The following is a 26,282-nucleotide window of genomic DNA, read 5'->3' on the forward strand; positions in this document are numbered from 1 at the left end:
CGGCTTCCCACCTGCAGGGCCTCCCATGTCCCTCCAGTCCCAGGGGATGACTCCCAGCCTGGTCCACAGGCAGTCCAGACCCCAGGTCAGACAGCAATTGTGGTAAGTGGCCAGCGGGACACTGGATAGGTTTCTACATGCTCTGGACCACTTCTCCAAGATGTGATTCTGAATGCCTAGCTGAGGGTGAAGTCACCCAGTCATGTGGACATCTGGGTATGTATCCATTTTGGTGTCTCCCAGGAGCCCCCCCAATATTGGGAGAGATGGTGTTCCTCAGTTCCGAGTTAATGAGTATTTACAGCGGTGGCTCCTTTTGACCCATTAGAGATGGATTTATGTAACTGAAGCATAGATATATAAAGTGTGCCCTCTTTTCCATTTCACAGATGGGGGTACTAAGACTGAGAGATAACATTCCACTCTGTACCCCAACTCCCAAGCGTCCTGGCTTCCAAGCCAGTGCCCCCACATCCTGGCATGACCATTTCCAACTCTTCTAACTCCCTTAGGCTACAGAGAGACGAGGCTCAGTGGAAACACTCCCCTGCAGGACAGCCAGATGTGGACTTGGATCACTCTCAGGGCTGGACCCTCTGGGAGGCAGTCGAGGAAAGACTCAGACCCAGGCCAAAATGGGACACCAGGCCCTGAGGCATTACCCAGCGGGCAGTTTCAGTATTGGCCACCAGGGGTCACTCCTGCCCTTCTTTCCAGTCCCTCCTGTTTTAGCCCACCTGTGTGTTCACCCCAGAACTGTTGGGCCCTTCTGCTACCCAGAATATCTAGAACGTGGTCCAGTCACACCCCCTGTCACTGAGGCCATAAAAGCCCTAGACATGGTGATGAAGAGTCTGAATTCTTAGACGCCAAATCACAGAACCTCTCTGGGCTCAAATAACACAGGCGCCTGCCTTACCCTGTAATGTTTGGACCAACACATCAGAATCCCCTGACACAGCACAGTACGTGCTCCCTTAGTGTTCCCGTGACTCCACTGTTGCAACTGCTGTTTCTAGCTTGCCATCATTCTAGCTGTGGAAGGGCCCATAATTCCAGATGGGAGGTTGGAGTCCCAGGAGGCACTTTGTTTTTCCACAGGGCAGCATGGGGTACCCTAGAGCCGTGGGACCCATGGTTGAGTCATGTTCACATGCTGAGGAGCCTGCATCCCTCCTTAGGTCTGCCCTACCCACTTCTCACCGGTTCACTGGCCGCTCTGTGTCCAGCAGTTTGAGGATGGATTTCCCGTCCATGTCTGCAGGAATATCCAGGCCAGCGATGTCCAGGATGGTGGGGGCCAGGTCAATGTTGAGGACGATGTGGGGGTTCCTGAGAGATGGGGGAGTAGGAATTTGGCCACCTGGTAGTGGCTTTGCTTGGACAAAGGCAGCTGGGGATGAGGAGGGAGGGACACTGGCAAGTGAGGCTGTTGTCCTGTCACTTCCACCCTCCTTAGCCCTTGCCAAGGCCCTGCTTCAGCTGGACTCCCCCTTTTCTGCATACCTTCTTCTCCCTGCACACTGTGGGGTGCTGGGCTGATGAGGTTACCAGCCCTAAGGGCCACCCCTCACCCTGAGCCTCTGGGACAAAGGCTAGCCCCCTTGATCCTTGCAGGCTGGGCATAGTTTGGCTTCTAAATCCTTGCTGTCCTCTGTACCTGGAACGTTCTTCCTCCAGAGGGCTGTGAAACACCTTCTGGTATAACCAGAGGCCAGGGACAAACCTCAAGTGCTTGGTTTGTCAAGTTTGAAGCTGGACCACATCTTAGTGGTCACTGGGTGAGTGAGGCCCAACCTAGACTTGCAGCCAACCAGCAGGGTGGCATGGGGGATGAGCTGTCACTCCCATGGTTATGTGAAAGAATCTCAACTCTGTCTTGCTAGAGCTCTCGCCCTGTCTCTCCTCCTTGCTGGCACCTCCAGCCTAGCCTGCTGTCCGGGTTCCTCTGCATGTGCCTGACCACCTCAGCCTTGGCTAAGCCTGGACCTCGGTCTCCCTCACACCCCAGCTGCTGCAGGCACAAGGCTGCCATGACTCCTAGCCTTTCTCTGATCTTTGCTGTTCAGGCTCCAGATTGTCATCTCAGAGGTTAGCCAAGGAGAATGGCTGGCTGAGGACTGTGACCCACAGCGGGGAAAGATGGGATGAGAGACAGCTTGCCACTGCCACTGGATGGTAGGTGGTAACGGCTCCCTGGGCAAGTCCCACAGCCACCAAACCAGTTGCTACCCACTGAGATAGAAATCAGAACACCCTTCCCTCATGTTGGACGCAGCTCCTGGGGTTTCCTGGCACACAGCCCCACCACACTATCTGTTTTCACAGGTGCTCATGGTCCCTGGTTTCTCCTGCCTGAGTGTAAGGAGATAAAACTCGCTGGACTCCACCCTGGGTGACACAATGGCTGTGCCAAATGGTCTGAGGTTCGCCTGCCAAAATGATACCCCTGTGGTGTATGTACAGTTTGGGCTGCCATTTCAGAGTCAAGGAGAACCCGAGGTCTCTCGGCGAGCCTGGGACCTGGCCTAAGGGTACAGGTGACACTTACAGAGAGCCAGCCTCTACGTTGGGGCCCCTCACATAGAATGGGACCCTGATGTCAAACTCGTATGGCATGGATTTGCCCTTTACCAGGCCAAACTGGCCGATGTGGTAGCCGTGGTCAGCGGTGTACACAATGTAGGTGTTGTCCAGCTCCCCTGTCTCTACCAGCATGTCGTAAATCTGCAACAGAGGCCGGAGGTGAAATTCCTACTGGAATAGGCTGCTGCTAGCCTTGGAAATTTCCAGATGCTTCCAGGAACATGTGACTCCATCCCAAACCATGAAGCTGGGTGGGGGACAGATTCCCAGGCCCCTGGGACTGACTGCTCAGCCCCTCCTCAACTGTTCCTTGGATTTATCTGCTGACTGTCTGCCTCCCCACACTGAGAGACAGAAGCTCTATCAGCACAAGAATCTTGTCATTTTGTTCCTTAGCAGCTGTACCCCATGTGCACTGACCCTCAGTAAATGACACTGATGAATGAATGAATGAGTGAATGAATGAATGAAGCCAGTTGTGACCTGTAACACATTGTCCCACAGAACTTTGTATGATGGTGGTGGCATGGGGGTCTGTGTTGCCCAACATGGCTATGGAACACATGGACTTTGACTGGTGTGACAGAAGAATGGAATTTAAATTTTATTGTATTTTTGTTAATTTAAGTTTAGATAGCCATGGATCACTGAAATGAGTGCTGTCAGTCCACATAATAAAATAAGATCGCTCAATACAAGAAGTGGATTCTAATTTTCTATTACATTTGTGTGTGTGTGGGGGGGGGGGGGGGATTGCCTGCATGTATGTGAGTGTACCCATGTCATGCAATGCTGCAGAGGTCAGAAAACGGCTTTGGATTCCCCTGGAACTGGAGTTAAGGACAGTTTGTAGCCCACCATGTGGGTGCTGGGAATCGAACCCAGGTCCTCTGCTAGAGCAGACAGTGCTCTTCACTGCTGAGCCATCTCTCCAGCCCCTGCTCTCACCTTTTAAAGCACCCGTAGTTCACAAGGATAAATATAGACCACTGTCCTACTTCCTCCCCTTCATTCATTTCTATTACATTTGTGGGGGGGGGGTGGCTGTGGATGTGTGTGTGTCAGAGGATGACTTGGGGGAGACAGTTCTCTCTACCAAATGGGTCCTGGGAATTGAACTAGGATCGTCAGGCTTGGTACCTTTACCCACTGAGTTATCAGAAATGAATTCTCACATATGTTTCACCATGCATGAGCCTTGAAAACACTACGCTTTGTGAAAAAAGCCGGTCATAAGAGGCCACATTTTCTATGATTCTATTTACATGGAAGGTCTAGAGTGCCAAGTCCAGAGCTTAGAAAGAGCTGCTGAAGACAAGGGGCCCTGGCTAGGACAAGGAGTCTTTGGGGAGGGGGTGATGAAGATGCTGATGGTTGTACAACTCTGTGAGTTAAAACCACCGGGGACCAGGGATGTAGCTTGGTTGGTGGAGTGCTTGCCTAGCATGTGTGAAGCCCTGGGTTCCACCTCCAGCACCGCATAAGACAGGTGTGTTGACTCATACCTATAATTCCAGGGAGGTGGAGGCAGGAGGATCAGGAGTTCAAGGTCATCCTCAAGTACATGGCGAGTGCAAGGCCAACTTGGGCTACATGAGACCCGGTTTCAAAAACAAAGCAAAACGGCCATTGCATTGTATACTTTCACTGGGTAAATTGTACAGTATATGAATCATAGCAACAAAGCTACTGAAATTCTAAGTGGTTTAAGAAAAGAAATTAAGGAAAAAGGAAAGGGAAGCCAGGCGTGGCGGCTTTTGCTTAGAACTAAAACTCAGGAGGTAGAGACAGGAGGTTCACCACGGGTTTGAGGTGAGGCCAGTTTAGGTTACTTAGTAAGTTCTAGGCTAGCCTGGGCTATACAAAGTGATCCCTTATCTCAAAAAGAAATTAAAAAGAGGCCAGGCGTGGGATGCCTTTAGTCCCAGCACTCGGGAGGCAGAGGCCGGCAGGATCTCTGTGAGTTCTGGTCTACATAGTAAGTTCCAGGCCAGGTGGGGCTAGAGGGAGACCCTGTCTCAACAAGACCAAAATAAATAAATAAATAAATAAATAAATAAATAAATAAATAAATAAATAAATAAAATAAAAATTTAAAAAGAAAGAAGGGGAACGGGCAACAAGAAGCTTCACCAGGCAGCACTGGCTGTAGGGAAAGTTCCAGGAGAGTCCCAGGAGGCAGAGGCTGCCCTCTGATTGCTCGGAGACCTGTTCCCAGGTCTACACAGTGCTCTGAGCTGACTTTAGTTTTAGGCCTCTGTAGCTGACACCCTCAAGGATCCTTAGGGCAGAAGGTTCCAGCCCATCATGGCTGGGAGCTCCTGCCCTGGAGAGGCATGCTAGGTGTTGGGGGATGAGGCCTACCGTCTCCATGGAGTCGTCCACGGACATGAGTGTCTGCAGGCGCTTGCGCTGCAACATGTTGGTGAATTCCATGTGGATGGGCTTCATGGGCCCCGTGTAGCGCATGATCCAGTGCTTGTCTGGGTTGGGAGCGTAGTTATAACTCGGCGTGCTGATGGCAAATACACAGGTGGTCAGGCTGGGGCGGGGGTGTATGTGTGTCAGCCTAGCCCCTACCCACAAAGTGCCTCAGATCAGAGGCCCCCCTGTGCCATGATGGCTTGCTCCAACTGGGGGTAAGTGGACACTGGCACCTTTGGGGCTCTGCTAACTACCAACTTTACCCTCCTCCCTCCACTCCCTAGAGGTGTAGAGTGGGCCATTAAATGACCTGGAGCCCTGAAATGCAAACGTCAGGCCCTTCTCAGTTCTTAGGCGAGAGTCTTAGCTCTGAGAACAGTTGGAGTTTGCTCATCAACCTTTTGAACAGGCTCCAGTTCAGAGCCTCAGGCCAGCTAGGTTCTTATCGCTGGTCTGTGTGTGGTGGTTGACTCAGCCCTGGGAGGGCCACAGAATAGCCCTCTGCACTTGATTTTGGTTTGAAAGCAGGAAATAAGTATAAAAATCAAGTGTGTCACAGCTATCCATGTGCAGCCTGCATGCTGAGGATGTGCTACAGCTATCCATGTGCACATCTGGGACAGGATACATGGTTTTGACTTGTTACAGCTGTTCTTGCCACTGTGATTTATCTCCCCTTTTAACTAAAGAGAAGTCTTGGGGTTTGAGAGGAAAGCAGCCTGCCCCAGGGTCTCACTCAGTGATGGAGCCCTGGGCCCTGGGCCTTCTGCCACATGACCAACGGTGATTATTAATGAACAAGTTCCCAGTAACCATCAGTGGGTGGTGGCTGCAGCTCGCTTAGTATGACAGACCTCAGTGCTGTTCTAATTCTCCTGTAGTGAGAAATGGGGCAACAGAAGGAGTCTAACTAGCCAGAGGCAGACCTAGGAGGGGGACTAATTTGCCAGAGGGGACCCCAGGGCTGGAACTCCAGCAACGCCATCTCATCACCAAGCACTCCCCAACATCAAGGACTGTCTGAGGGCCTCAATTGTTGGGCTCAGGTGAACTCCAACCCACACTCCTACTGGAACACTAAGCAGCTGCTAGTCTTGGAACTTTCCAGATACTTCCAGAAACATAAGACTCCATCCCAAACCACAAACACCTTCTGTCCCCTCAGTTCATGCCTGGGTAGGGCCGTTATTGGGCACTATCGTGGGAGCATGATTATGATTCTGTGAGTGTATCCATGCATATGTGTGTGTGGAGGCCAGAGATCAATGGTGGGTATCTTTTTTTAATCATTTTTCATCTGACTTAAAAAAAAAAAATCAACCATGGGATGGAGAGATGGCTCAGTTGGTAAAGGTGCCTGTGGTCAAGCCTGACAAACTGAATTTGACTCCAGGGACCCACATGGTAGAAGGAGAGAACGGACTCCCCACAAGTTGTCTGTGGCCCAGACACCCCCTACCTGCCTCCAATAAATAAATACAGTATGATAAAAAAATTTTCAGTCTTTTTGAAACAGGGTCTCCCTTTAGCCCCAGCTGTCCTGGAACTCACTATGTAGACCAGGCTGGCCTGAAACTCACAGAGATCTGTCTGTCTCTGTCTCCAAAGTGCTGGGACTAAGGTGGGTGCCACCACTCCTGGCCCACAATATAATAAATTTTTAGAAATCATTATTTTTGGGGGGGCATGCATACAGAGGTCAGAGGACAACTTTGGAGTCAGTTCTCTCTCTCTACCTTTTCATGGGTCCTGGGGATCAAACTCAGGTTTCCAGGTTTGCATGGCAAGCACCTTAAAGCACAGAGCCATCCTGTCGGTGGCCCTTAGTTTTTTGGACAGGGTCTCTCTCTCACTCAATCTAGAGCTTGCTAGTTGTTCAGACTTACTAGCCATTTGTTGGGAGTGGGATCCTCCTGTCTCCGCCTCTCAAGTGCTGGGGTTACAGGCGCATGCTGCCACACCCATGTGGGTGCTGAGGACCCAAACTCAGGTCCTTGTTTTTGTGCAAGATCTTTATCTACTGAACCATTGTTCCATCCCCAAGTGGCATTATTTAAAACCTGGCAGACTTGCTGGCCTATACCTGTAATCTCAGTCCTCAGGAGGCTGAGGCAGGAGGATCATGAGTTCAAGGCTGGACAGAGTGAGACTTTCCCTGAAACAAACCAAAACAAACCAAAATACAGACGTAGGCACCCCTCACTATCCAGTGGATCTGGCTTCAACTGTGGTCCCCTCAGATCCCACCCCAACCCCAGCCAGCTGAGTGTTGGGCCTTGTTTGAGAGGACAGGTTCTGAGGCGTGGAGTGAGGGGAGGGCAAGTCTCCTCATCAGAACGGTCAATGCTCCCTCTGCAGACCCCAGCACTATGTCTCGTGTCAAAAGGGCCTGCATGGAAATGGTGTCTGGCAGACAGTGAGCTGTTACTATGTGCCACAGAGGAAGCCAGGGCCTCCAGGCTCTCCTGGCCCTCACTGGCTGAGCCGCAGCCTCCTGCTGCTAAATCCTTCCCAGCCCACGTGTTGTTTGATTATGAGAAATGCCGCTGTCCCTCATGGCCAGCTCAGGGCATGACCCAGGTGTAGAACATTCTTGGAAACAAGCCTCTTTTCTTGAGGAGCCAGAGGGGTTGCTAGGGTGGTGGCAGAGCCACACTGACAGCTGCTATGTGGGGAAGTCACTCCCTCTGACCCAGGCCTAGACTCTGGGATACAATAGCTGTCCCTGACTCCACTAGGAGCCAAGCTGGCATGGTCCATCCCATCTGGGGGCATCTGCCTGGAGGGTAGTACATGTGGCCAGGAGCCAGAGTGTCTTCCATGATCCTTTTACTTGGGAGGCAGTGTGGGGTCAGAAACTGCACAGCTGGACTGGTGCTACATGGGACCTGTGCTGAACTGGTCACCTGCCCCAAGCTGGGGTCCCTTGGGGTCCCAAAGATCCAGCAGATCTCAAATACTGAAGGAATGTCTGGGTGTCTCTCAAGGACCCTGAATTAGCCATCCCATGTCCTCACACTGCAGGATGTTCAGAGGCAATGCCTTCACATCACGGTGGGACCTCTTACGCTGTGCATCTTGGAGCAGCAGCAGCCTGTCACCTGCTACTCCAGGCACAGGTCTGGTCTCCATCTGTGGCGGTCCTGTGCCCTCACTCAGATACCATGTGTTGGAAGATGTGTTAAGAACTGACAGGTGTGTGTACACATATTTGTGTGCTCACCTGTGTCTTTGTGTGTGTGTGTTTGTGTGTGTGTGTGTCTGTACATGTCTGTGTGCTTCTGTACCTATGTTCACCTAGTTATGTGTGTTTCTGTATGTGCATATCTGTATGTCTGTGTATGCCTTTGTGCATTTGAATGCTTGCATCAATTTTTGGTGTGTCTGAATATGTTTATCTGTGTGTGTCTGTGTGTACTTGTGTGAATGTATCTGTGTATGTATGTGTCCCTGTGTGTTTTCACATGTGTGTCTGTGTGTTTGTATGCCTGCATCTGCCCATGTTTGTGTGTGTCTGGCTGTATTATGTGCTGTGTGTCTCCATGCTCCTGTGTGTCTGTACTAGAGTGTCTGAAAGTGTATCCATGTGTGTGCATGTGTGTGACATGGGGATGGTGAGGAGGGCCCTGGGGTGTTGGAGAGGAGTGACCAGAGGTGGCACGGCCCAGCAGCACCTGTCATGGTCCATCAGGCCTGCTCCAGGAGCATGGCTGACACAGGCTTGCTGGGGGAGGGAGAGATCCACAGAGAGGCTCCAGAACTCTACCATCCATGCAGGTCTCTGTCCCCTCTGCACCCCTCCTTGACTGTCACAGCTGAATATCCAGCTGGAGAAACTTGTTTTGGAAATGACTATAAATGATTTGTCTAGAGACAAGCCCTGGTGAGACAAAGAGAGTCCTGGGTGAGCGCGGATGCTATGTGTTTTCAATTTCTGTAATTTTCACTTCAAAGGGATGGTACTTGAGCAGGCAGTGTCAAACACCACACACCTGGCTGGTAGGAACACTGGGGCAGAATGGGACACAGCTGGCCTCCCACTCATGGGAGGAGGACAGAAGGCAGCAGCAAGGGGGAGCTGGGCAGACAGACACATGTGCATAGAGAGACCATAAGGGTTCAGGGTGAGGGCGGCCTGCAGCCCCAAACGCAGCTCATCATCTTCTGCCAACTTCCGCTCTCCCGGGGATCGGAAGGCTAGCACATCACTCTTGCTCCTCTGAGAGCTTCGAGCTGTCAGAAAGCAATGACAGCCGAGTGTGGGCACAGGGCAGGGGTTGGGGGGAGTATGTTCTGATGGATGTGAAAATCAAAACCTTGAATACTCAGGGGGAGTCCAGATTGCCCTGTCCTTGCCCCCTTGGACTGTCACCCAAGGGCTGCCAAGTGCCACTGCTGAGCCAGAGGTGGCTTGAGGAAGAGAAAAGCCAGAGAACTTTTTAGAAAGTTGTACTAGCCAGTCTGATGGAGGAGGACTGGAGGGGTAGGCAGAGAGATGGGAAGTGTGAACAGGGGCTGGATTTGAACCCTGGCTTTGTCATACCAGCTGGGTGATTTCAGGTACCTGTTACTTCCCTGTGCCTCAGTTTCCTCATCTGTAACCTGGGAACATTAAGTGTGGCAGATAGCATCAAAGATGGCTCTAATGACCCACTTCTTGGTTTCCACTACCCTACGTAGGCTGCTCTGTGTGACCAACTGCACGGCACAGTCATGTGTGTACCTTGCCAGGTTATAAAGGATAGCAATTTCTCTTGTGGCCTCTCCCTCTGTGTTATCCAATGGAAAGACCCACATAGCAAGAACCAGTCAGGTGGGCAAGCCCTGCCACCTCTCAGATAACTAACCACAGCTGGGTCAGTGCCCCAGCACCAGTACCATTCACTTTGTTTTTTGAGACAGGCCTTACTTGCTGGTTCAGCTAGGCTGGCTAGCTACTGAGTGTCAGGGATCCACCTGTCTCTATCTCCCCAGCACTGGATCTGAGGATCAGTCTTGGGCTTCTCATGCTTACACAGCAACCACTTCACTGACTGAGCCCTCTCCCCAGCCCACCAGTTTTAGTTTTTGTTTTTGAGACAGAGTCTCATGTAGTCCAGGCTATTTTGAAGCTTTCTGTGTAACTGAGGCTGGCCTTGCATTCCTGATTCTCTGCCTTCACCCCCCCGCCCAAGTGTTGGCATCACAGCTGTTAAGTCCTTTAACCAAGAAGATTAGAGAGGGCACAGCTATATCACCCCATGTCACCCTGTTGGCACTCAGACTGACTCATGGCTTTGTCAGGTGGGAGCCGAGACTTACATGTGCTGGGATGCATTGGGGAAGAGGCGGGAGTACTGGGGGGCTGAATCTTCAGGGCCATGGGGAGCTGCATGGCTGATGACCATGAGCACGGGCCTGTGCGGGTACATCTTCTTGGATGTGCGGAAGAAACTCACACTGTCATTGGTGATGAGGTCCGTGAGGTAATCCTGGAGGAGGGGAGAGGGAGGACGGTGAGAAGATGGGAACTTGGACTAAATGTTCCCTGTGAGCCAGGCACTGTGCTGGGTATCAGAATCAAAGCCATAATCACGACCTGATCACTGCCTTCATGGAGCTCCCCGCGGTATAGACATACAGCAAACAAGCATGTGCTATAAGGGTCAGTGTTTGTTGTCAGTGTGACAGAATCTGTATCACCTGAGAGATGCCTGTAGGCAGGCACTCTACCAACTGAGCCACATCCCCAGTCCCAAACCTACCTTTACCATGTGCTTTTAGAACCATGTGCCAGTTTAGCTGTGAATAAACATTTTTGTGTGTTGCAGACAGGGTCCACTATGTAACCCAGGCTGGCCTGGAGCTGGTAATTCTCCTGCCTCAGTCCTGAGCACTGGGATTAGAGATGTGAACCACCTCACCGGGCACTAGTAAAAATTTCAAATAAAGCCACCACTGACCTCCACTCCTACCAGGAGAGGATGCACTATGGGATTCGATAGCAGTGGCAATGCGTAAACTACAGCTACACAGATTGGCGGGCTCATGTGGCCCAGCTGCTCACAGCAGCCGCATCTTACAATAGGAACAGACACTGCAGTGCAGTGCTGGGTGACAAGACCAGGTTGTGAAAGCCCATGTGTGACCCAATATCGTTTATCTAGAAGTCTAAGAACACACAAAGCATTGTGCAATGTTGGTGCTGCCTGTGGCAATCCTAGGACCCTGGTTACCTCTAGGAGAGGAGGTGGATTGGGGACACCCGAGCTCCCGAAGGCTTTGTGCTGGTCTCCTCTTAGGCTGGGAAGGGTTGAGGGAGATCGGGGCATGGGAACAATTGAGCTAGTGAGCTCTTGCCTCAGTGATCACCCCCTTCTTGACTCCAGCTCTTACCAGTAAGAGTAAACTGGTAAATATGGCTGGTGGAGTCACAGGTAATCTGTCAGAAGTCTCTGGGCCACTCATTTCATGGGTCTCCCCAAAGTCCAGTCCTTTGCTAAGACTGCCTTTATCTCTGCCTATTCCCTGGAATCTGAAACATCTGGTTCCTGTCTCCTTCCTCCCTTCCACCATCCATATGAGTAGTCACATGACCCAGCATCACTGTTAGCTCAGGCTGCCCAATTGAGAACCAGCTTTTCCTTTAGCTGGGACCAAGTTCTGGTGGCAGAGAGAAAGGGGAGGGGGCATGGGTCAGGGTGGTGGGAGGCAGCCATCAACACAGCAGAGTGTGGTCATTGACTGGATGCTGGGTTTCCTTGTAGGGGGACAGAAGCTCTTACATGCCACCCTCCCAGCCCCGTGGGTTTCTGGTTGGACCAATTAGGGGACAGGGTCCAGAAGAAAGGGAATGGGGAGGGGGTGTTGCCAAGCTCAGCTCTGGAGAAGGAGTGGGCCACACGAAAGACAGGTGACAGGTGGGAAGCCCTTTGGTGGTGGCCCTCTGGGCGTAGCCAGACTTTGCCCTGGTTCACTTCTGGCATGCTCAAGTCGGTGGACAGAGGTACCAGGTTTGGAAGCCATGAGTGGGCAGCCAGACACAGGGCTAGTTTGGACACCCCTCTTGCATGTTCTCCTGGAGCCCCTGAACCTTCCTGCAGGCACTCCCATCTCTACTGACTCCATGGAGGGTTCAGAGAAGCTTGCAGCACAGGGCTCTAGGCAGAGTGAAGTGAGGCCACAGGCTTTTTCTCCAAGCAGGAGACTAGGAAAGATCGACACATGAGTGACTTGGGCAGAGCTCTGACACTGGGCCACACCAGCTGCTGAAGTGCTGTTCTCTGTGTCTGTACTGATCAGTCACTGGGTGCCTCTCCCAGCGCTGGGAGAGAAAGAGTACAACCCTGTCCCCTACGTCAGAATATGGAATTTTTACCTCTCAAGCTCCTTCTGGCACCAGGCATGGTGGTGCATGCCTTTAATCCCAGCACTTGGGAGGTAGAGGCAGGGGGATCTCTGTGAGTTCAAGGCCAGCCTGGTCTACATAGTGAGTTCCAGGCCAGCTGGGGTTACAGGGAGACCTTGTCTCAAAAAAAAAAAAAAAAAAAAAAAAAAGATCCCTCTAGCTGCTAGGTGGGGAAAACTGGTCCCCAGAACTAGAGACCCCTCTTCACACCCCCTCACTGCTGTGTCACCCCAACAAAGCTCTCCCTTTCCAGAGCCTTTAAGCCACAGAGCATCACATTTTCACTCCAAACCTCAATCTGATCTGCAGCCTCAGCTTCCCAATCAGGAGACTGCTAACCAAGTGACTTGTCCCTTCTGCCCCACACGGGGCGGCTTGGTCTCAGCCTACAGTGCTACTGGGAGGTGGTGAAGCCTTTAAAAGGTAGGGCTTAGTGGGAATAAGTTAGGTTAGTTGGAGCATGCTCTTGAAAAGGGTATTAAATCTCTGTTCCTGGGCTGGAGAGATGGCTCAGCAGTTAAGAACACTGGATGTTCTTGCAGAAGACCTGGGTTTGAATCCCAGCACCCACATGGCAGCTGACAACTGTCTGTAACTCTAGTTCCAGGACATCCGACATCCTCTTCTGTCCTCCTTGGGCATTGCACGACATGGGTGCACTTAACTACATGCAGACAATACACGCATACACATTAAATAAAAATAATAAATAAAATATTGAAAAAAAATCTCTGTCTCTGCCATGCACTTCTGCTATGATGCCCTGGCTTTCTACAGGTGCAAAGCAGCAGCAGCAGCAGCAGCAGCAGCAGCAGCAGCAGCAGCAGCAGCAGCTGATGTCTATGGACTGAACCCTTTGGAGCAGTAAGCTAAAATAAACCCTTTCTCTTGTTAAGCTGATTTCCTCAAGTATTTTGTCACAGGGATGGAAAGCTGACTAACAGTTACACTTGACTTGTCTTGTGTATATTCTCTGTGGCTGACCTGAGAGGCTGCGACAGAGACTGTACAGCTTGTGAAGCCTAAACACAGGAACCCCTTTACTGCCTTGATTTAAGCTATTCAGTACTGAGTGTTATCACATCCAAGGGGCTCTTCTGTCCCCCTGTATGTACTGATGCAGGAGATCCTTAGAAACGGTAGTAACCAAATCATGACAAAACACCACAACTCTCCAGCCAAGTGCTGACATAAATGGGGAACACCTGGCACCCCATATTTCTACCAGGGAGTGAAGCTGGCACAGCTCTTTCCCGGATACTGTCCCCTTGAGTCTACTCTGGGTAGATCACGTATGAAAAACCACACACGGGATGTTCCCAGTGCTCACGGCCTGCTCATGGATCAGCATGTCTGTATACACGTGGGAAGATTATGTAGAGATAAGCAGCAGAAATTGGGCTGCGGGGGTGGGCAGGTGGGGGATGGCTCAGGGGTAACAGCACTATCTGGGCAGGTGTGAAGACCTGAGTTCAAATCCCTGGAACCAATGTAAAAATCTGGGTGTGTCTGCACAAGGTGCCTGTAACCCCAGTACAGTGTGTGTGGGGACAGAAGGATTTCTGGGGTTTGCTGGCTGTCAGCCTGGCTCCAGGTTCAGTGAGATGGAGAGTCACAGAGGGAGATGCCCAACTTCTTCCTTTTGCCTCACTGTGCAAGGGCAAGGGTGTGTGCACCCCATGCATATACCACGTGCGCACACATGCACGCACACCACACACGAATGTCTTGCTTCAGTAAAATGTTAAAAACCAAATTCTCAGCTGGGAGTGATGGTGCACACCTTTAGTCCCTGCAGAGGCAGAGGCAGGCAGGTGGATCTCTGTGAGTTCAAGCCCAGCCCGGTCTACATAGTGAGTACCAGGTCAGCTGGGGCTACAGGGAGACCCTGTCTCAAAAAGACCAAAAAAAAAAAAAAAAAGCAAAAAAACCACCAACAACAACCCCAAAATATTCTTCAAGAGATGGAAAACCCTAGAAGCAGAGGGGGCGGCTCAGGGTCACACACTGAGTTAGGTGTGAGGATCATAACACAAAGCCCAGGACGTCCCCTCCTGTGCCTGGGGAAGGTGCCCTTACCTTGGAGTAGTCGAAGCCATGTTTCTCCTTCACCCCGTTCCGGCAGAGTGTATAGTTATAAAAGCGGGAGTTTTTAAGGAGCCCAACCCACTCCTTCCAGCCTGGCGGCACGTAGGAGCCATTGTACTCGTTGAGGTATTTCCCGAAGAAAGCTGGATAGAAGGAAAGATGAGAGACGTGAGAGAGCGGGCAGCCTGCCTTGATGCCCATGGCATGAGACCAACAAACTCGCCACTCTTTAGCAGGCCTGGGGGAGTCAGGGGACCCCTCTCATTGGTGTTTGTATGCCCCAAATAAGAAAGACGGGATTACAGAGGAAATCAAGCTATTTTGAAAGATGGTTATAGAACATTAAAAGAATTTGCATGGGGGGAAGAGGCAGGTGTATCTCTATGAGTTCGAGGTCAGCCTGGTCTACATAGTGAGTTCCAGGCCAGCCAGGGCTACATAGTGAGCTCCTGTCTCCAGAAAAAAACAAACTAGCCAGGTGTGGTGGCTCACGCCTTTTATCTCAGCACTTGGGAGGCAGAGGCTGGTAGATCTCTGTGAGATTAAGACCAGCCTGGTCTGCATAGCAAGTTCCAGGCCAGCTGGAGCTACAGGGAGACCCTGTACCACTCAGCTCCCCCAGCCAAAAAAACCCAAAAGCAAACAAAATAAACCACCAGACCAGACCAAAATAAAACAACAACAAAAAGAATTTTCAATAGGGTAATTTGTGATTTAAAAATTAAGATATCAAAAGCAAGACCTTGAAAAGGGCAATAATTTCAAAGTAGTGATGAGTGAAAAGATTTGATTTTGTGATACTGGTAACAACTGTAGCAGGCTGTTCAAATGTCTTCCTTTCCCGGCTCTCCTCCCTTCCCTTCCCCTCCCTTCCCCTCCTTCCCTCCCTTCCCCTCCTTCCCTCCCTCCCCTCTTTTCTCTTTTCTTTCAAAAAAGTTTAATACTGTGGCCCAGGCTAGGCTGAAACTATGTAGCCCAGGCTGGTTTCAAATTCATGATAACCTTCCTGCCTCAGTCTCTCTTTTTTTTTTAATTTTTACAAAAACTTTGAGAATTTCATACATGTATATAAGGTGTTTTGATCAAATCCATGCCCACTCCCTCCCCTCCAACATTCCCCCCTCTGAAGAGGTAACCCTAAAATCTTTTAAGGATTAGACACAAGCTCCCAAATACTTTTGACATTTTTGGCCTTTGGAACAGAGTATGTTGCTAACAGGCCCAAGGACATTTTGACTTTAAGCCAAGAAACTGGCTACATTTCTTTGGGGTCTTTTTACCCTAACTGCCCAGCCAATTCCTACCTCCTATTCTTATCACACCATCCTCTGAAGGGGTTACCCAAATTGCCAATAGGGAATAGGGATGCTGACCGCTCTGGCTTCTTCCATGCTGAACAGGGGCGCAGGGTGTGCCTCAGCCTCTTGAATGCTGGGATTACAGGTGTGAACCACCATGCTCAGCTTAAAATGTCAGTGATTTCTATGAATGACAAAGTCCTGGATTCCGATCTCTGGTCCTTGCGCATGATGGAAGCAAATATGTCATTTCTGCTGTAGGTTAGTGACAAGTGTCATTTCCCCATTCAAGCTTCTGGGTGCTTTGCAGTCTGTAGTCCACAGTCACACAGTGGTAATCAAAAGTCAACAACAATGAGAGCTGGGGGGGATGGGGATTGTTGGGGATGTGCCAACTGTGGGCACCTCCTTGGCACAGTCTGCTAAACTTGAACATAGAGCCCCTGACCCAGCGATGTGAAACTTGAGTACTCAACAGAAAAACACACACAGAAAAAAAGCACACGTTTATCCAAAGTCATAGGCAGGCCACGCCAACAGCAGCACAATCATTATAGCAAACGGCTGGAAATAACCCTAAAGCACACCGAGAAAAGGACAGGAGGATGCAACGCTGGAATATTTACATAGCAGAGAGCGGCACAAGTTGGTTCCGCATTCAAGAGCCCAGGTGCATACGACAGCCCAGTACCACCTCAAGAAATATGCCGGATAGAAACATGCCATCCTGCCTCATTTACACGGAATTCAAATCTGTGGCCAGATGTGAAGGTGGAGGTCTGTGTGACTTTGGCCAGGAGGTGGAGAGGGAGAGGCCTGATGGTCCTGCGTTCCATGGGTGATATCTCAGAGCTGGCCATCTGGGCATTTTGCACTTTTCTATCTGCGCTTGTTGTCAACACCACTTGCTTTTAACAAAACCACACGAATTCTCCGTCACGGGGTGGGGGGGGTGCAGCTCTGAAACCCTGGGGGACAAGGAAACAGACCAGATGGGGAGGGGTTCCTTTTCTACTGTTTTCTTTCTGTGCCCCAGGGGTTGCACAGGCTTTCAGTAATTGTAACCTTTGAGGCCACCATTAACATTTGGAAAGTTTGACAGACAGAGGTCCTATCCCAGTCTTCTCTCAAGTCACTCCACCACAATTGCAGCCAACTGTCCGAGGAACAGAGAACTCAAGAGCACACTGCTCTGGGCTACACCTTGTGACCAGGGGGTGCACAGTGTGCAGGGGATGTTGGTGCAGTGCTCAAGATGAGGCGACAGGTAGGGAGGGACAACCTGTGTGGGAGAGAGGAGGGAGCAGGGCCGATGTGGACCTAGAGGGCTGTGTTGGGCCCCTCTACCTGGGACCTTTAAGAACACAGTTGGGGAAGCCTGCTGACTCAGAGGAAAAGGGCTATGATGGTGGGATCCCTGGAGACCCTGCAGTTGCCTGGGGGAGAGGTTTATCTCCCTGGAGCTTGGGCAGCTGGACGCCAGAGTAACTGGTGCAGATCAAAGACGCGTCTGCCGACTGCCCAGCAGATACGCAGGGCCAGGGTGACTGGCTGCACCTGAGGGGACACAGAGGAAAGACTGCTTGGAAAGTCTGGGCTTCAGAGAGAGGCAAAAATAGGAAGGAGGATCCCTCTGGGAGGGGTTGGAGAAGAATGGAGAACCTGGCGATGGGAGGGGGTGGGGAGGCTGTACCATCTGACCGTCAGCAGCTTCCAGTGTTTATCATTAGATGTGATTAGGCAGGTGGGTGCATCATGAAGCAGTGACTGAGAGTTCCTGGCTGGGTGTCAGGAGTGACGGAAGACCTCTGAATCAGGAGGCATCAACAGCTCTGCCAGAGCACGAGAGACATAAGGTCAAGGTCTCCACAACTTGTCATGACTCCGGGGGCTGCTGGACAGTTACCCATCTTCCAACACCCAGGCAGCCTTCTCACCACAAAGAACCATCCAGAACAAAATGTCAGTGGAAGAACTGTTTGTCTTTTTTTTTGAGACAGGGTCTCCCTGTAGCCCCAGCTGTCCAGGAACTCACTATGTAGACCAGACTGGCCTTGAACTCACAGAGATCCGCCTGCCTCTGCCTCCCAAATGCTGGGATCAAAGGTATGTGCACCACGCCCTGCTCAAGAACTGTTCTTTTTAAAAACTTCATCCATCACCTGGACCTAGAACATCTCTCAGTTCTTTACAGCCATACTGTGAGAACTGAAACAGCCAAGGTCAGGTCTGGCTCAGGAAACCAGACCTAATAACCTGGGCATCCTCGGTTCCCGTGGCAGACCCTCCATGCCCCAATCTCTATCTCCCCACTTCCTACAGCCCCTCCTCCACGGGAAGAGCCTCCCCAAACACACAGAGGGGGCCAGCAGGTTGATGGGGGCAGGATTTGAAGGATCATTTCTTGTGTGCAGGCCTGGATATGAGGGAAATTGTGCCAGGCAGCGGAACGGCAAGGTACAAAGTTCCTGTGGTAGGAGCAAGCTTGGGGACATGTGAAGAGCTCAGGGAGGATGGAGAGGGAGGGAGGAGGTGACATCACAGGGATCAGGAGCCAGGTCTCCCTGGCAATGAGAAGCTACCAGGTCGAGCCTTACAGGGGTCCACACCTGCAGATGTTGTAGTTCATGTGCATTTTCCTGGTAATATATCCAGTCTTTGACATACACTGAAAGGAACCCAGCCCACAGCTCACTTAAGAAGCATGAATCAGGGTTGGAGAGATGACTCAGTGGTTAAGAATACTAGAAGAATACTAGCTGTTCTTGCTAGAAGACCTGGGTTCGAACCCCAGCATCCACATGGTGGTAAACAACCGCCCATAACTCCAGTTCCAGGGGACCTGACACCCTCTTCTGTACTCCATGGTCACTGCACATTGCATGACACGGGTGTAATGTAATACACACATTCATATAAAATTTTTTTAAAAAAGACAAAAAGAGAGAGAGAGAGAAGCACGAATCAGCCCCTCACTGTGCACGCAGGTGAGCAAGGGCCAGAGGGAAAGGCCCACTGAATCCCCTCCCAGGTCTTCAGGTCTCCACCTGCCCATCCCACTGGTTTGTCCCCAAAGCTTGGGGCTAAGGTCTGCAACACCTGTGCAGCTCTGAATGCTAAAAAATGCCACCGCTTGGCCAGGCTGGCAGGGTCAGGGGTCTGCGCCTCTTACCTTCTGCTTCTCTCCAGTCCCCAACCCTTACTGATTCCAGACCAACCTTATTATCCAGGCTACACCAGGCCCTAGCAAACACGGCTTCAGTCGGAGGCTTTTAGTGCCAAATTAGATTTCTCTCTCATTTGATTAGACTCCCCAGGGCAGTTTTTGAAATGATTATTCTGGCACGGGAGAGATGGGAGAAGGAGATTAGCACGGGCCAGGGGCTGGGGGCTGCAGTCAAGAGAAGGAGTCGGAGTGGAGTGGGAGCGGGGGTGAGATGCACAGCCTGGTTTGGGGCTGGAGCTGGGCAATCTGCACTCGAGAGCTGTGGCTGCTGGGATGGTGCAGGAACAGGGGATGGTGCAGGAACAGGGGATGGTGCAGGGACAGAAGAACTTGGCAGCAGATTACGAGGACTACGCCAAGCCAGGAAAGGCCAGGGACAATGTGCCAGCTGGGGGCTGTCCCCAGGAAGTGTAGCCACCCATGACATTGGGACTGCTACGTATTTAAAGCATTTTGAGTTGGACTGAGTTGCAACTGCAAGGAGGAAGCAGGGTTGGCATCCTCCGAAAACGTGGGGCAGACCAGCTCTGTGAGCCAGGGCCTGGGAGGAAATTTTACACCTATAGGAGAAACATGTTTTCTAAGCCCTGGGCTGACTGTGGTCCTTTGGGTCTCAGCTGACTTTAATTCCTGGCTCCAAAGATGAGTACACACACTTCAGCAGCTATCGTTTATTTACAAACACCCTCCACTGCATGGTTCAGCCTGTCACCACTGTATGTCAACTGATTGTGTAAAGGATAAACTGTGTGGTCAGGTAGGACGTCAGGATCAGGGGTCAAGTGTGTCCCTTACTGCAATCCACAGGTGACAATTACTGTTCATTCAGTTCCCACGTGGACACAGGATGAGTAGTGGTGTCACCTCCCTGTCTCCCTGTGACAGAGTGATCACACATTTTATAAAGTGGATAGGTGAGGGAGACAGTTAGGTGACAGAGAACACACAGGAAAATGTCCACAGACATAAGCACATGAGCAGGGTCGGTCCCTGAGATGCTTTACCTTGAGGATCTTAGCTGAGGGCAGACCCACGCAATGTCAATGAAGAAAAGTATGTGTGACAAAAACGATCCACATATATGCTATAGGGACCCAGGGACAGCTTATAGTACATGGGTGTGTGGTGCTGTGTACAAACACTGCTGCTTCCCACAGGAAGCGACACTGCCCAGTAAAACCCGAACAAACTCCAAACAGGGCTGTCAAGATAGCTCAGCAGGTAAAGGCACTTGCTACCAAGCTTGATGACCCGAGTTCCATTTCCAGGGCCCACATAGTAGAAGGAGAGGGGCAAGTTGTCCCCTGATCTCCATATGTTTACAACCACGTGCACACACACCCAATCAATGAACGTTACAAAAATAAAGCCAACAACTTCAAACACACACCCCCTACCCCAAGCTCTCACATTAAAGGAACTCCTGGAGTAATTCACAACATTGAACGCTATATGTATGTCTCCCTGGCAACTTTTTCAGTCTCTTTTCTTTCCTGTGACAGGGTCTGGTTATATAGCCCAGGCTAGTCTAGAACATTTGATCCTTCTGCCTTGGCCTCCTGAGTACTGGGATTACAGGCCTGAGCCACTGTGCCCCATTCTTCTAATCTCGATAACTTGGTGTCTGCAACTGATTCCAGGGCCCGTGAACACCAGAGGTTAATTTCAGTCTCTGGTCCTCCAGAGACATAGGTTTTCAGACCAGCACAGTCACATTTGTTTTAAGCATAGCCCATCCTCAGCGGTTGAATATACAGAGGTGCACCTGCAGAGATGGAGGCTGACTGTACCTGTATATTGTTTAGAATTGGCACAACACAAGTGCCCACTGAGGGTTACACACACCTTCACCATCACAAATGGGCTGGTTCCCGAATCCTACCAGCTTCTGGTCCTGTTAGTATCTGGTCTAATTGATGCCAGATGTAGGAATCCATATGGTTCTTTTTCCACGGAGAGGTACCAGCCCTGAAGTCCTTCCCTGCCCTGCACAGCAGCTGCCTACTGGAGCAGGCAGCTCAGCTCTGGCAAGTGACACACAGCCACCTCCCTTCCTGGCTGCTTCGCTCCACTTGTCTGCATTAAGTGAGGCTGGGGAGCCATTCACTGCCTGATGGGAGGCGCAGGCCCTTCTGTTAGCTCCCCAGCCCCGAAACAAACTCAAATTGCCTCATAACAATTGCATTTGCAGTTGGAAAAGTGGTATCTGCAGCGACCAGGGATGGAGAGGGGCTGGCAGGAAGCCTGGGGTACGTGGGCACAGGGGGCATCGCTGTGGGTATGAGAGGAGGGGAGGGAAATGAACAGGAATCGCGGGACGCCTTCTGTTGTTTTGTGGGAGGGGGTAGTGCAGGTTTGTGTGTGTGTGTGTGTGTGTGTGTGTGTGTGCGCACGTGTGGAAGCCAGAGGTCAATGTTTCGTGTCTTCCTCTATTGCTCTCCACCTAACCCTTGAGACAGGCTCTCTCCCTGAACCTCATCAACTGGTTAGGCTGGCTGGCCAGCGAGATCCAGGCTCCTCCTGTCTTTACTTCCCAGCACTGGGGTTACAGGTGTGCAGTGCCAAGCCTGGCTTTTTTCTGTACGTTCTGGGGACTGAACTCAGGTCCTCATGCTTGTGCGGCAGGCATACATACACATGCACGCACGCGTGACCCCCCCCCCCCACAAACACACATGCACACACAGACTTCCCCCTTTCTCCTTTTTTTTAATCCTGAAGTGCCACACCAAGGTCCCCATGGTGACTCAATGAGTTCTTCCCCACCCCAGGGGCAAGTACCTGGGGCTGGCCCATCAGACTTGGACCTTAAGGTTGGAAACCCAAAGGCAGAAAGGTCTTAAGATACCACCAAGAGACTGTTATTCAAGAGCTGCACCCCACATTTTCTGGGCCCTGCTGGTGGCCCTTCCAAGTCTGTATCCAGAACCAGAGCCAAGCAGGACAGCCCACTGGACAAGGAAGTCCAAAAGAGACAGAAGTTTAGGGACCTGGGCTGTGCTCACTGGTAGTGTGCTTGCCTCAAATGCACATAAAGCCCTGGGCTGGGGGTGGGGAGAACATGGCAACCTTCAGCCCTGGACTTCGGCCTCTGCTGCTGCCTCACTTCACGGACATCCCCAGATGGCCAGAAGGACCCTCTGAACTCAAGACCATCACCCCCCTCACTGACTTGGCCTTTCTTACAGGTTCAGACGCTCTAGGCCCTATTAACACCCCAGGACATTTTCACCTGCTCCTCCCTCTGCCTTGGACACGTTTCCTCTATCCTCTCAGCCTTTCCCACTGTACTCACTGTGCTCTCTGAAGTCACCCTGGTCGTTCCTTACCTCCACCTAGAATGGGAGGTCAGGAGGCATGAGCCTGTCTGGATCCTGTGGCCCCAACCCAGCACCTGCCAAGCCTGGATGAGCAGCCCTGATAAGATGGCCAGGACAGTAGACCCAACTGAGGCGGCCACACAGCACATGGCGAGGACAGACACCTGTACATCTTACTGCAAAGACTTTCTAAGGGTTGTCGAGATGGTCAGTGGGTTAAGGCACTTGCTGTCAAGTGCCTTGATCCCTGGGACTCACATCATGGAAGGAGAGAACCAAATCTTGCAAGGTATCCTCTGACCTTTACATGTGTACAGTAGTGTACACACACACACACACACACACACACACACACACACACACACAAATGTAAATTAAAACAAAAGCAAAACACCAAAAACCAAAACCCTAAAGACTTTCTATTTCAGTACGTTCAGGAGACAGAAAAGGGGTCGGAGAGTAGGGGCTGCCAGAAAGAAGTAGTCTGTATGCAGAGGACTGTGAACTTGAATGGGGCTAGTAGTAGTATGTGTGTAGGGGGGAATGACTCTGCCTCCCAGGGGACAGTGAGTGAATGAAGCTTGTTGTCACCCTGTGGTCACCTGCTCCTGGTACTGGTGGGTAGAGGCTGGGGGGGCTGTATAAATATATCCTCTAACAAACAGACAGAATGGTGTGGCCTGAGAGTCATGGGTATGGCTTGGAACAAACTGAGACAGTAAGGACAGCACAGTGTGGCCCTTAAGAGCTCGTTCTCCACTTGCAGCCCAGAGGACCAGCCAGCCTGGGGCAAGAGCACTCCACCCAGCCTCGGTGATCACATCTATATAACGGTGACAGTCACCAGTGTGGCCACAGCCTACCTAGAGGAAGAATGCCAAGCAACGTGGGGATCCTGGCAACCCCGACTCTTTCTCAAAGACAGGATGAAATGTGGGTCTCTGAGGAACTGAAAACTCTTGTCTGAAACCAGGCGTGACTAGTCCTGGCCTTGAGACTCTAGGGACAGGGGAAGGAAAGACTGTCAGGATGCATGCAGTGGCCACCCAACACACTGGTAGAGTCCAGCCAATGACAATAAACAATGTTTCCCTGGTCAACTGAGAGCCAGTGACCAATGAGGTAGAACACTTTAAGTCCAGTATGTCCAAAATAAACCACCCCACTTCACATGCGAGGAGTCCAGGAAACAAAGGGGTCATCGCTGTACATGACGGCACCTCGCTCCAGCTGTCGCTGCCTCGGCGGCCTGCGTTTTGCTGATATTAGGGTCTTCTCAGCTGCTGCACAATTACTTCTCTCCAAATGGAGTCATCTGACATCAAGCAGGTGTTTCAGACTGGCTTCCCATCTGTCCCCACCCGGCACCTCACCCAGTACTGAAGTCAGAAAGGCCAGCGCCAGACCACACTCTTAGGTCTTTGGCTGTCCCAGAACTATCCCTGTCCACAGCATGCGCCGGGGCTGGGATGCTCCCTGCTGTCCCCATCGCCCCAGAGTCTCTGCCTAGAGCCTCCTCCTTAGCCCTCCTGCCTCTTCCCCAGCCTTGACCATGGTGGCTACAGACGCCTTCGTAACCACCAAGCCAATCCTATCATGCCCTGCAAAAACCCTTCGAGTCCCACTTGAACAAAACCCAGAGTCTGTGTCAGCTCTATAAAGCCCTGCATTTGTGCCTTCTGCTAGTCAACCAACCACATCTCCTTTTCTTTTCCCTCAGCCTGCTTGCTCCAGCCTAGCAGGCTCCCCCTTCTGTCCTCACAGACCTTCCCTGCCCCAGAGCCTTTGCCTCTTGATCTCCTCTTCTTCGGGTACTGCAGGGAAATTCCTCCCTTTTAGCAGAGGCTTGTCAGGTCACACCTCTGACCATCCTAAGAGGCCTCTCCCCCTTCCTGACTTTGGTTCTCTATGGTGTTTATCAGGACTTGACAAACATTTTCTGATTTTTTTTTTAATTTCAAAAAAATTTTTATTTTATGTGTATGCGTGTATTGCCTGCATGTAGGTAAGAACACCGGTGTCGTGCAATGCCCTTGGAGGTCAGAAGAGGCTGTCGGGATCCCCTTGGGACTGGAGTTACAGACTGTTAGCTGCCATGTGGGTGCTGGGATTTGAACCCAGGTCCTCTGCAAGAACAGTCAGTGTTCTTAACTGCTGAGCCATCTCTCCAGCCCCATGCTTTCTGATTTTTATCCTCTGTGACTCCAACTAGAATTTCAGCCCACGGGGAACACAGGGGCCTTGTGTGCTTTCTTCTTGCTGTTCCTTGTCTAAGTCACAGCCCTGTCAGTAGTAAACCCTCAACAAGGGGGTGGGGGCCTGCAGGCAGAGTATGTCTTTTGCCTTGATCATGTGATGTCTGATTGCTGCATCTAGAGAGGGCACTGTGGGACGGGCAGGCTTGGAGTGAGGACGGTAAATAGGTCATGGTGGTGCTGAGATACTGGTTATTCATTGAAGTGGACAGGAAGTGGGCAGCCAGGGGCAGGGATGGGGTTCCAGGGGAAGGAAAGGGGTGGAGGGAAAAGCCTAGGTCAGGTAAACACTCCAATGGCTGCAATACCATGGGAGTGAATGAGATCATCGAAGAAGGTGGTTTTTGGAGACAGGGTCTCACTATGTAGCTTAGGCTGACCTTGAACTCGAAATCCTTCTCCCTCAGCCTCCTGAGTGCTGAGTTGTAGGTATGCGCCACTGCAGACAGGAAGAAGTTTCTTAATCTGCTGCTGAGAGCCAGAATTCAGGCCATCTGTGAACTTGGGTGGGAGGATTCACGTTTGTTTATTTTCCTTAACCTCTGGCCAGCATTCCCTTGGGAGGGAAGGCAACACATGGACAGGACCCGTGACTCACCAGATCAGGAATAATGTCATATCACACAACAGACACCCAGACGTTTAAAGGACCATACAGGCCAGCACCACTTCCCAGACACAGGTTATCAGACGGCATATTGAGGCTCCATGAGGAACGAGGCACACACCAGTTTCTAAAACTCTTAAAACTGGCCTCCTTTGTAATTCTGGGTATTTTCTTCAATGCATTGGCGTGGCACACTGGAATGTGTGTGACTTCTGGTTATACCCCTACAGGAAGTGGGTGTGCCTCCCAGCTGTCTACTTCCTGCGGGAACCGTTTTGGATAATGGCTCTTACCTGTATTTTAACAAATACTGGGGGTGGCTGTGACGCAAGCCTGGATAGCTACTGTCACTTAGGAGGGGTCAGAAAACTTCCTTTGTAAAAGGACTAGGCTGTGATTTATTTATTTATTTATTTATTTATTTATTTATTTATTTATTTATTTTATTTAATGTGTATGAGTGTTTTGCCAGTGTATATAAGTGCACCCGTGTTGAGCAGTGTCCTCGGAGGCCACAAGAAGGTGCCAGATCCCCTAGAACTGGAGTTAAGGATGGTTGTTAGCGGTCATGTGGGTGCTGGGAGCTGAACCCAGGTCCTCTGCAAGAGCAGCTAATGTTCTTAACCCCTGAGCCATCTGTCTCTCCAGCCCTGTGATTTATGAGACAGGGTCTCATCTCACTCTGTCACCCTGGCTGACCTGGCACTCTCTGGGTAGACTAGGCTGGTCTGGAACTCACAGAGATCTGACTGCCTCTGCCTCCTGAGTGCTGGGATTAAAAGTGTGTGCCACCAAGCCCAGCTGAAAATACCTTTTTTTGTTTGTTTGTTTTTGTAGACTGTGATTTTTTTTTTTAAAGACAGGGTTTGACATGAAATAAACCTGGAACCCCTAAGCTTGGGGCTGGGGCACTTCTGTGAGTCAGAACTGGATCCATTTCACTTTGGGCTACTTGCAAGGTCATAGTGTGAGTTGTTCCTGTGTCTGAAGAGACACCAGACTGACCCTGAACTTAGGCTGGCCTTGAACTCACTATGTAGCCCAGACTGACCATGAGCACACCATGTAGAGCAAGCTAGTCTCAAACTCAG

At 51.0% G+C, this 26,282-nt stretch overlaps 1 protein-coding gene across 7 annotated transcripts in view; it reads right to left on the reverse strand.

Moving 5' to 3' along the window:
• Positions 1-26,282, reverse strand: part of Sulf2 (sulfatase 2) — a 108,761-nt gene that overhangs the window by 17,262 nt on the left and 65,217 nt on the right. For all 7 annotated transcript variants that reach the window (XM_017796725.2, XM_017796724.2, XM_029560806.1 and 4 more), the window contains 5 exons: positions 14,477-14,628; positions 10,312-10,481; positions 4,951-5,101; positions 2,552-2,727; positions 1,204-1,332 (listed from right to left, as the gene is read on the reverse strand). In XM_017796725.2, coding sequence (XP_017652214.1) covers positions 1,204-1,332; positions 2,552-2,727; positions 4,951-5,101; positions 10,312-10,481; positions 14,477-14,628 — 778 coding nt within the window. The remainder of the gene's footprint in view (positions 1-1,203; positions 1,333-2,551; positions 2,728-4,950; positions 5,102-10,311; positions 10,482-14,476; positions 14,629-26,282) is intronic.

Source organism: Nannospalax galili, unplaced genomic scaffold (genome assembly GCF_000622305.1).
Source record: "Nannospalax galili isolate Female #2095 unplaced genomic scaffold, S.galili_v1.0 scaffold492, whole genome shotgun sequence".
Classification (NCBI taxonomy): Eukaryota; Metazoa; Chordata; class Mammalia; order Rodentia; family Spalacidae; genus Nannospalax; species Nannospalax galili.